This window comes from Vigna umbellata, chromosome 10 (genome assembly GCF_029865625.1).
Source record: "Vigna umbellata cultivar VRB3 chromosome 10, Vumbellata_1.0, whole genome shotgun sequence".
In the NCBI taxonomy this organism is placed as follows: domain Eukaryota; kingdom Viridiplantae; phylum Streptophyta; class Magnoliopsida; order Fabales; family Fabaceae; genus Vigna; species Vigna umbellata.
The window spans coordinates 19,847,194-19,857,288 of NC_142174.1; the positions used below are offsets into that span (position 1 = coordinate 19,847,194).

A 10,095-nucleotide genomic window follows, 5' to 3' on the forward strand; every position below is an offset into this window, starting at 1 on the left:
CACGAAAAAGTTTAAAAAAGAAAAACACATTTAACCTTATTTTTTAAATAATTCTAAAACAAAATACATCTTTTAGTCTTCATTATAATAACAAATAGAACTTCTTAAAATTGAGTGAGAAATAAGGTAATTAAATAATTGTAAAAAGAGTTAAACTGAAACAACTGGCAAAATTGATTTTGTTTTTCCGGTGAAATTAATTTCAGGCAGAGATTCCAAATAGTTGAAGGTTGCACGAGGTTCACACAAAAATACACTAGTGAAGACACGTGTCATTCATCTGTTTAAAATCCTTGTCCTCCCTTCCCACGTGCCTGTGGTAGCCACACGTCTTCGCAGTTCTCTGGTTACGGTATCTTCTTCTTTCTTCCCGTTTTTTGTTTTTCGCTTTTCCGTAGCGTTGTTTCCTTCTCTCTGTTCAATCGTTTTCATTATATATTCGAGGAGGGAAACGGGTTCATGCTTTTTGTTAGGGTTTAACTTTATCAATACTTTCACGGTTCGCAATTTCTGCATTTTCCCCGTTCTTTTATAATTGATTGATTGGTACGCACTGGACTAGCCTTAATAATTTTGAATTATGATTATTTATTTTTGTGCATGTGTATGTGTGTTGTGTTGAATTTTCAATCGTTGCATGATACTGTAGCTGTAGAATGTCATCGATAACGATGCAGTCTATAATTTTTAATTGTAGCACAATTTTATTCTATTTTGTGGATTTGTCATGCATTGTTTCCCCTGACGTGAAGAGGGAACATTGGGGGATTCTGTTTTGATATATCTGTGTTCCTTTTTTACTTTTAGTTTCTTTATTGACAAAAAATTGCTTCATTTTGGTTTGCAAAGCATGCGCGTCTAGTTGTTTGCTCTCGCATTTATTGAGGGCTAGTAGCTTTTAGTCTATGTTTTCGACTTGGTTTCTCTCTCGACAGCCTAACACACATATAATTTGTTATTTAATTTTGAAGATAATGATTGAGAGATAGATCTATCCATTTTCTCCCCTTGATGTTTTTGTTCCCTTTGTAATAGATTCATTGATGCTACCAGCATAATTTTCTGGTTTTTTCATATTTACTCCTTTAGTTCTTTAATTTCTGTCCTATATTTCATGGCATGTGGATTTATGTGATTGTGAACTTTGTTCCTTGCAAAGTGACATAGATTCTCTCTAATACGATTGGTTTGATGTCACCTGATTTATGATTTTTGTCCTTATTTCTAGAAGAAATTGTTTCAGCAAACAATGGACTTCTTTTCAAAGGGAATGAACGGGGATGGATCTGAGTGCCCTTTTGATTTGAATGACGTTCAAAGGTGCCCGTTTTTAAGAAACATCAACGAACCTACAAATTTCTCTTTCTACCAAGCCAAAATCTCCACTCCTGTAAGCTATTCATCTTTGTGCCCTTCCTACCAATCTTGTATCGTAGTCAGTTCAAATTTGAGCCAATATGTGAGTTTGTTTCTTCATTTTCAATGTTTAGGGGCATGGAGCCAAGGGTCCTATATTTGAAGATGGTCCCAGTTTTAACATGGCATTTAAGCTATTTCATGGGAAGGATGGGGTGGTTCCCCTAACTGACAAAACTGACTTTGACAGTGGCAGTGCAGAAGCTGTTGGTTCTTTGCCTGTTTTCAACCCTTTAGCGGGAAAAGCTGCCACTATTAGTCTGTCAACCTTTGGATCAGGAGGCTCATTTAGTTTTGGGAATTTTTCCAAGAAATGGAAGAAGCAGAACAATTCCGAATCGTCAAATAAAAAGGAACAATCATCTCAGGTAAACATTTTGTTTTTTTATCTTCTTTTTTCCTTTTTCATCTTGTTTCGTACACACACTCACACTTGAAAGCATGTTTGTTGAAGGAAATGCGTTGTATCATTTAGCATTTCATCATGAAGTTAGTTTCTAGTAGGAAAAATGTGATTTTGTTATGGGCACAAGATCATCAATAATAAAATTGTCTACCATTTTCATAAATTTACACCCATATTATCAATAACTTTGTTGTCAGTGTTGGCAATCGTGATTTTCTTTTCGTGTTGCTTACTATGTCAACTAGGTTAAGTAACATTCAAAACTCTATTTGCATTGAATTTTCTTTCTCTGTCGTGCTTCATTCCAGAAGGGTGATGTATCAAAGCACGAGGCCCTTGGAAACGAATGGTTGGCAAACGGAAATTGCCCAATTGCCAAGTCTTATAGAGCTGTAAGCAACGTTCTACCCCTTGTTGCAACAGCTTTTCGGCCACCAAGTGGAATGAAGCTTAAATGTCCACCAGCAGTTGTTGCCGCAAGGGCTGCCCTTGCCCGTACAGCCCTTGTGAAAAACTTGCGCCCTCAGCCTCTTCCTGCAAAAATGCTTGTTATTGCAGCTTTGGGCATGGCGGTTAACGTGCCCTTTGGCATGTGGAAGGAACATACCGCGAAATTCTCGTTATCTTGGTTTGTGGCCGTGCATGCTGCTGTTCCTTTTATAGCCATGCTTCGGAAATCAGTGGTGATGCCTAAATCAGCTATGGCACTGACCATTATAGCTTCTATCCTTGGGCAAGTTATTGGTTCGAGAGCTGAGCGGATCCGTTTGAAAACAATCGCCACTGAGATGGGAAAAGTGAAAACAGAGACCGTATGCAGCATGGAAGACTACAGTCCCAGGAAGCTTGGTGATATTAGGGCCAATCACTACAGTGCTGGAGCAATGGTCCTCAAGTCGTCACTTCCTGTGAAGGATGCAGGATCATCTTCAACCGCTGGCGTGTGTTATTGACCTGTAAAGATGGGAAATAAATCAATTCAAGTTCTATCTTGAACAAAGATGATGAACTGATATGTTAATAAAATTGATTAATGTAGATAGATAAGCTTTGTGAACTATGTATAACATGAACAGAAATTTAGACATGCTACTGCTTTGCATGCAGAAACGTATATGGACAATTGGTCACTGAATTCTGATAAAATTTCAATTTGTTTTATGTTATCCGTATTTTTATATTTTGTTGAAGTGCATTGCAATCGATTGCAATTGCATTTAATGTTTAAAAATATTTTCGTTTTTTGGTTTAATACTTCGACCCTAGCTCTCTTTGTTCCAGAAGCGCAAATTTAATACCTTTGGAAATGATTATTAGGGAAAAGGTTTCTCAGAGTCTCCAAATGAAGGGTCTTCATCTGTTAATTCTCGAACTGCGTCTAAGTTGAATTTCCAAGTTTCATAAAAGGTGGTGATAGTGATATGATGTATTCAAACGAATTTGGTCATCAATAAAACGTTCCTTTTATGATGGGTCAGATGATTATGATATACTTTGATGTCCGAGATTACCATCTACCAATGGTTCATAATTGGATTGCAGTTAATTTATGAATAGGTTCATATTTCACACTTCTTAAAAGAATAATTTAGAATAAATTTTAAATTGTTTCAAATGTCATTTGGTAACTAAGTTTTATTATAAAATATCCTGAAACGAATAATTAAAACTTGGTTAAATATACTTATTCTGAAATAGTTCTTAATTGTGGTAATTATTGGGTTCAACCATATAATATAAAACTAACGGCCCAAAACACAAAGGAAGTCTTCATTCGCAATACACCTTTCTATTCTCTGAGGGGAATTTCTTCTACACCTCATATTTTCTTTCTGCCCCGTACTTTTGTAAATTTCAACTATACCCCTGTTGAAATTTATAGAGAAGGACAATGCATAGTTTCAGATTGGATAAATTGTAAATATTTTGGATTATGCAATTCAAAAGTTTTTACATGTTATGAATTATACAATCATAATATAATTTACATTTCAGATAAAAATTTGAAAAGCAAGTTGCATTTTAGATTGCATAATCCAAAGTATAAGTAACATTTCAGATTGTACAATCTCAAATACAAGTTTCATTTTAGATTATACAATCTGAAATGCAAGTTTTATTTTGGATTATATAATCTAAAATACAAGTTTCATTTTGGATTGTACAATTTGTAATATACATATTTACATTACAAATTGTACAATTCCTAATGCACCTCATAATGCAATTTTATATTACAAATTGTACAATATAGAATGTAAAATTATATTATGGATTGTAGAATTTGAAATCTAAAGTTAAATTAAAGTATGTCTCAAGGATGCATATCCACTTTCCAATATTTGATTGACTAGTGGATGAAGCCTTGGTTCCACAAGTGCTAAGCTTTTTGGATGCCTACTCGGAGTCAATCAACCAACCATGTACCACCCGAACAAGGAGAAAATCGCTTTCATCACCGAGCAGACAAACTACTACTACGAAGTGATGGCATTCGGCCTAAAGAATGCAGAAGCTACCTATAAGTGCCTAATGGATAAGATCTTTCAAGATTAGTTTGGCATAAACATTGAGGTATATGTCAATGACAGGGTAGTTAAATCCCAATTAATGGACAACCACTTAAAGGATCTGACAGAAATTTTTTATCAGATTTGAAAATACAACATGTGTCTAAACCCAACCAAGTGCGTGTTCGGTGTAAGGGCAGAGAAGTTTCTTGGATTCATGTTGGTCGCGTGGGGCATAGAGGCCAACCCTAACAAGTATGTGAAAATCCTCAATATAAGAAGCCCCTAGAATCTTAAGGAAGTTCAGAGGCTATTCAGTCAACTAATGTCATTTTCCAGATTTTCGTCTCAGCTAGATGAAAAGATAAAGTCAAATTTGAATCTCATGAAAACGAAGATGATAAAAAAATGGGATGAACTATGCACATTTGCATTTAAGGAAATTAAAGCAATCCTTACTAGCACACCTATAATGTTTAAACTAATAGTTGGCGAAGAAGTGTTGTTGTACCAATAAGTGTCAGAGGAGGCCATTAGCGTAGCATTCATGCAAGAAAACCCTGAGCAAAGGCCAATATACTTCATCAGCTGGATGTTATAGGATGCTAAGATACGATATCAAATAGTCGAAAATGTTGTCTAGGCTTTGCTAACCACCGCATAGCATCTTAAGCCTTTTTTTCAAAACCACCAAGTAGTCATAGGTACCGATCATCCCATCGCAAAAATTCTAAAAAGAAACTCGATCTAATAGGGAGAATGATTGCTTGTGCGATGGAGCTGTCAAAATTTGCTCTCCAGTTTGAATCGAGAGGCTCAATCAAAAGCCAACACCTCGCCTACTTCATAGCAAAGCTACAAGGAGCCCATAGTGAACTGATCGACCAAAATTGGACCCTGTATAGATGGTCCATCAAACAAAAAGGGAGGTGGAGCAATCATAATATTTGAAAGGTCGAGTGGGATGTGTCTGGAGAACTCCCTATTTTTAAAATTTAAAGTGTCGAACCAAACAGAGGACGAGGCTTTAGCAGTCGGGTTGACCTTAGCTAAAGACATAGGAGTACAAAGGCTGAAGTGCAAAACTCACTCGCAACTAGTGGTGGGTCAGATATAAGAAAGCAATGAAATCAAGGACGACCTGCTTCTCTAATACTATCACAAGGGACACAATTGTTGGAGGGATTTGAAGAAGTCACCATCGAGCACATCCCTCGAGCAGATAATGCCCGAGCGTTTAAAATGACTGGAGAACAAAAGTTTGACCCCTCATGAAGCAACAGGAAGACAATTTGTCAATTAAACTGGCAGATGCTAAGCGAGTATCTCAGTTTGTTACTATACTGAAGGAGGAGGAGTACTGGACGACCATCACCGGACGACAAACAAATAATAATAAGGATGGACGGTTGTAGAAGGTAAGCAAACTCCCAGTTGATTAAAGTAAAGCCCTTGTATTGGAGGAGTTCCAGAGGGCCAACACCGAACGACAAACAAATAGTGATGAGGCCGAACAGTTGCAGAAGGTAAGCGAACTTCCACTTGATTAAGGTAAAGCTCTAATTAATGAGTGATTGGGCTGTGATTGGGCCTTGATTACACTCTTGTTAATCCAAAGCCCATAACCAAAACTATAAATATAGGTTAAAGGTAAGAGGTAAAGGGATTGATTAATTGCGCATTTATTGCAGCACTTAGATTACCAATTGGACTATTACTGACTTTGGCATCGGAGCACCTTTGACAGGTACACCTCCGGTCGGTGGACAAAAGGTTGGGAAAGAGTATTGACCAGACGAAGCTTGGAGGAAATTGTCCAGGACTTAGGTGACTCGACCCTTTACCGGAACAATTACTATCAACAACAACCTTTATAAGAGAGATTCTCAATACCCATTCTCAAGTATGTCTAAGGAAGAAGCTCATTATATGATGAATGAGCTACACAACAGTGTCTATGGCATGCACACCACTCAAAAAATAATGAAGGCACGAGTCTTGTAAGCAGGATATTTCTGGCCAACAATCAAGACCAACTACAGAAAGTTCGTTGAAAAATGCAGTAGATGTCAAGAACATGATAATGATGTCAAGGCATCCTCCTCAAAATTTCACAATATTTCTCCTCATGGTCGTTTACATAATGTGAGATGGATATTGACAACCTGTTTCCAATTAGTAGATCTTAGAAGAAGTTCATCTTGACAGTAATAGATTACTTTACCAAGTGGATAAAATAGAAAAGTCATTCCCCATGATCGCTTGGAATGCCTCGAACAATATCATCAGCATCGACAATTCAAGATAGAAAGATGGAAAAATTCTATAAAGACTTGAATATAAAACATATTACAAGCTCTTAGAACCTCCACAAACGAATAACTAAGTGAAAGCCATGATCAAGATCATAATTTCCGAGTTAAAGAAAAGGTTGGGATAAATCAAATATTAATGAGTGGATGAGAAGCTACAAGTGTTATGAACATACTGATACACACCGTACATATCAATAGAAAGATTTCTCTTCAACTTCACTTACGATACGTATGTTGTGCTCCAGTGGACGTAAAATAACACTCACTAAAAGCAAATCAAGAACATGCATGTCAACATCAGGCTCAAATATATATTCTTAATAAATAAACATATAATAATTAAAAAAATATCAAACCTTTAAAAAATAGAAAAAGAAAATATTTTTTGTTTTTGTTTTTTCTAGCTTAAAATTATCTATCCATGTGAGTACATAGACATGGAATAATCACAGTACCTAGGTAGTGATGGAAAAATTTTAAGTGTACAAATGTAGGTGAATGTGGCCACATTCAAGTACATATATAATTAATGAACATCATTACAATATTGTCCTAACGAATACCTTTCTCGGTGAGCACAGTATCCTACATTATTTTATTTTTCACTTGTTTAATTATATACAGCAGTGATAGTTCTTCAGCAAACATAGGTTCATTGAATAGACTTTAAACATAGGTCAAGTACATAAATGAACGAAATTCTGCTAAAAAATAATTAATAATTCTATAAATATTTTTTTTACTCAAATAATAAATTACCAAAATACATGGCATGTTATAGATCTTACAAATTTAAGCACCGTTTTTAAAATAATACATATAATCAAACATGCATCATGTATTCTTGAGGATAAGGTGCCATTGAATGTAATATTATCCATGCATGTTTATAACTATATATGTGAAATGCATGATGAAATTGTATGAATATAAATACATTGTTTGGTCTCATTGTAGAATTTCCATTTAATTTTTTTCACATGGCTAAGACATGCATGCACATGGGGAAGTGGGCATATGGTGATTTATAAAGGAAAATGAAAAAGCAAACTTAGAGTTTGGAGTGAAATGAAATGAAAAGAAGCAAGAAGTTGCTATGTCAACGTCTATCTTTTATACACATGCATGTTCACATGCATGTTTATTCTTTCACTGTTACATTTTTCGTCTCTTTCTCTCTTTAATTAGCTTAAACTGTCTTTTTAATTACATTGTCTTTGCATTCACATCTTTGGCTCCATGGCTCACACCCATGTGAGGCCATTTATTTATGCTCTTTTGGATTTAAATCTATCTTTTTGGTTAACAAAATTTGAGTAAATCTATTGTTCCACTCTTTCAATTTTAAACTAGGAATTTTTTGGGTATTATATTATGTCTTATAGTTTTAAATAAGCCCTTTTAATCATAAAAATAAAAATTATTTTCTCTTTTAAAAATATATATTGATGTTAGCATGAGAGCATTCTTACAAATTAACCAATAATTTTAGAAAATCAAAATAATATACTTAAAATTATCGCTCATTTTAATGTTTAACTTTTATATAAATTCATTCTCTACCAATAAAAAGTATATTGTAAACGAACTTTTTTATTATACAACTTTTACCTAATATGTGAATTATATCGTATGACCATCCGATCAATCATGGATCAGATAGCTAACTTTGTAACAAATTGTGAACGAGTCATCAATAAAATCGAATGATAGAAAAGGTGAATTGATCAGATAGTGATTAGGACAATTAACCTTAAAGTTAATTAACTTAGATAAAGTGTAATTTATTCACAATTGAACTTAATTAGGCCTTTGTTAAAAAAAACTCACTCCAAAATTTATAAATATAGGTTTTAAGTAAAGTGCATTTTATACACCATTAATATTTAAACGGCTAACTATTAAGCTAAAATTTCACATTAGAGTGTCTCCTACGAGTACCTTCCCAATAACTTAAAGGAACAATTATGAAAGAACTTAGAATTGAAGACAATTTTTGACTTATTTAACGTTGGATAGTTACTCTCGAGCTTACACCTTGAAATATGAATAATATAAAATAATTATATTTTCTTTAATCACCAACAATTGATTTTCTAACTATATTTTCTAATAAAAATTTCAAAAATAAAAAAACTAACAATAAGATTGGACGCCGAGGCTACTACTATAAGCTTCGTGACTCGCGAGTGATTCGGACTAAAATATTCTTGCATTTGGGATTAACATTATAAAAAAAAATTCAAAAATAATAAGTAAAACTTACAAAAGATTAAATTAAGATATCATAAAATATATTTAGTATTGATATACTATGCTAACTCTTTAATACAAAAGATTGATATAAATATTACGTTGTATTTATATTTAATGGTATCTACTGAAGTTCATAACAAGTTAAACTTTGGTTTTGAAACATTAATTGTTTTTCAAGTATTTGTGAGTAAAATCATCCAAATGGAACAATTGCAGATTTTTGTGTGTCTCTTTTCATAGGTGGCCCAATTTAACTTGGCCGTATGATGTCACATTCATACAATAAATTCCTTCAAACCATTGTTGACACATCTTTCACATTCGTTACTTAGACTATTGAAACAATTAAGAGAAGTATTATCATTTAATCAATTTAAACCAGAAAGTAATTGCAGAGGAACATTAATTTTGTTAGGGACAACTATGTCCTTAGGGCACATGAGGTTCCAAATATAGAATGATAATGATCGAATTAGGCACAAATATAGTTTATTTGTTTTTTTACTTGTAATAAAAAAAATTATCTATTATCTACCTTTTTACTGAATATATGTTACAAAAAAAATTCACATATTATAAAAAAAACTCGAAAAATATGGTTATCTATAAATATTAAAAAAAATATTTTATAAATTTTAAAATAAAATTGCAAAAAATATAAATTAATTAAATATAAATTTAATTTTAATTTTAATTTTTTATAAATAATGAATATTTATAAATACGGATAGTATGATATTTTTATTTAATTTGTTTATAAATATGTATTAAAATATTTGTTATTCTTATTCACAAATAATAGATACTAATGATTATCAACTATATATGCACATATACCTGTAAACATACGTACTTTTATCATTAATTTAAAATATCATTAAAATAAATTAGTTCTTATACAAGTTATTATACTGGTTTGATTTCATCCAGTGGAGGAAAGTGTAAAGAAGTATTGAATTGGGTGGTTTTTTTACATAAACATTAATGTTTTGGCCCAATTTACAATTCTAATCCATTGGTATAACATTTCACAAATCCAAACCAAATGATATAATATAATATCACGAAGTTAGATAGTTGTACACTAGAGAATTTAGAATTTTAACATGATTGGAACCTGAATTAGGTAGAGTTTGACTTAATAAAAAAAATCAATTTTATATTAGATTTGTTATGGTAGCATTTGTAAGTG

The 10,095-nt window shown here is 33.0% G+C and overlaps 1 protein-coding gene across 6 annotated transcripts; it reads left to right on the forward strand.

Annotated features, from left to right (window-relative positions):
* The first annotated feature begins 207 nt into the window (after window positions 1-207).
* Window positions 208-2,988, forward strand: LOC124833362 (uncharacterized). 6 transcript variants are annotated; one of them, XM_047307829.2, is made up of 4 exons: window positions 208-352; window positions 1,232-1,390; window positions 1,491-1,784; window positions 2,131-2,988. In XM_047307829.2, exons 2-4 carry the CDS (start codon window positions 1,250-1,252, stop codon window positions 2,773-2,775), a joined length of 1,080 nt encoding a protein of 359 aa, XP_047163785.1. In that variant the 5' UTR covers window positions 208-352; window positions 1,232-1,249; the 3' UTR covers window positions 2,776-2,988. The 6 variants fall into 6 exon arrangements, with proteins under 6 accessions (XP_047163785.1, XP_047163781.1, XP_047163789.1 ...); XM_047307825.2 differs by having other exon boundaries at window positions 222-352; window positions 1,229-1,390; XM_047307833.2 differs by having other exon boundaries at window positions 280-352; window positions 1,244-1,390.
* The last annotated feature ends 7,107 nt before the right edge of the window (window positions 2,989-10,095 follow it).

Excerpts from the sequence above, each read along its gene's own strand:
- LOC124833362 (XM_047307829.2), top strand. The coding sequence starts at position 1,250 with ATGGACTTCTTTTCAAAGGGAATGAACGGGGATGGATCTGAGTGCCCT. Across the intron at positions 1,391-1,490 it reads AAGCCAAAATCTCCACTCCT|GGGCATGGAGCCAAGGGTCC; the intron begins GTAAGCTATTCA and ends TTCAATGTTTAG. Across the intron at positions 1,785-2,130 it reads AAAAGGAACAATCATCTCAG|AAGGGTGATGTATCAAAGCA; the intron begins GTAAACATTTTG and ends GCTTCATTCCAG.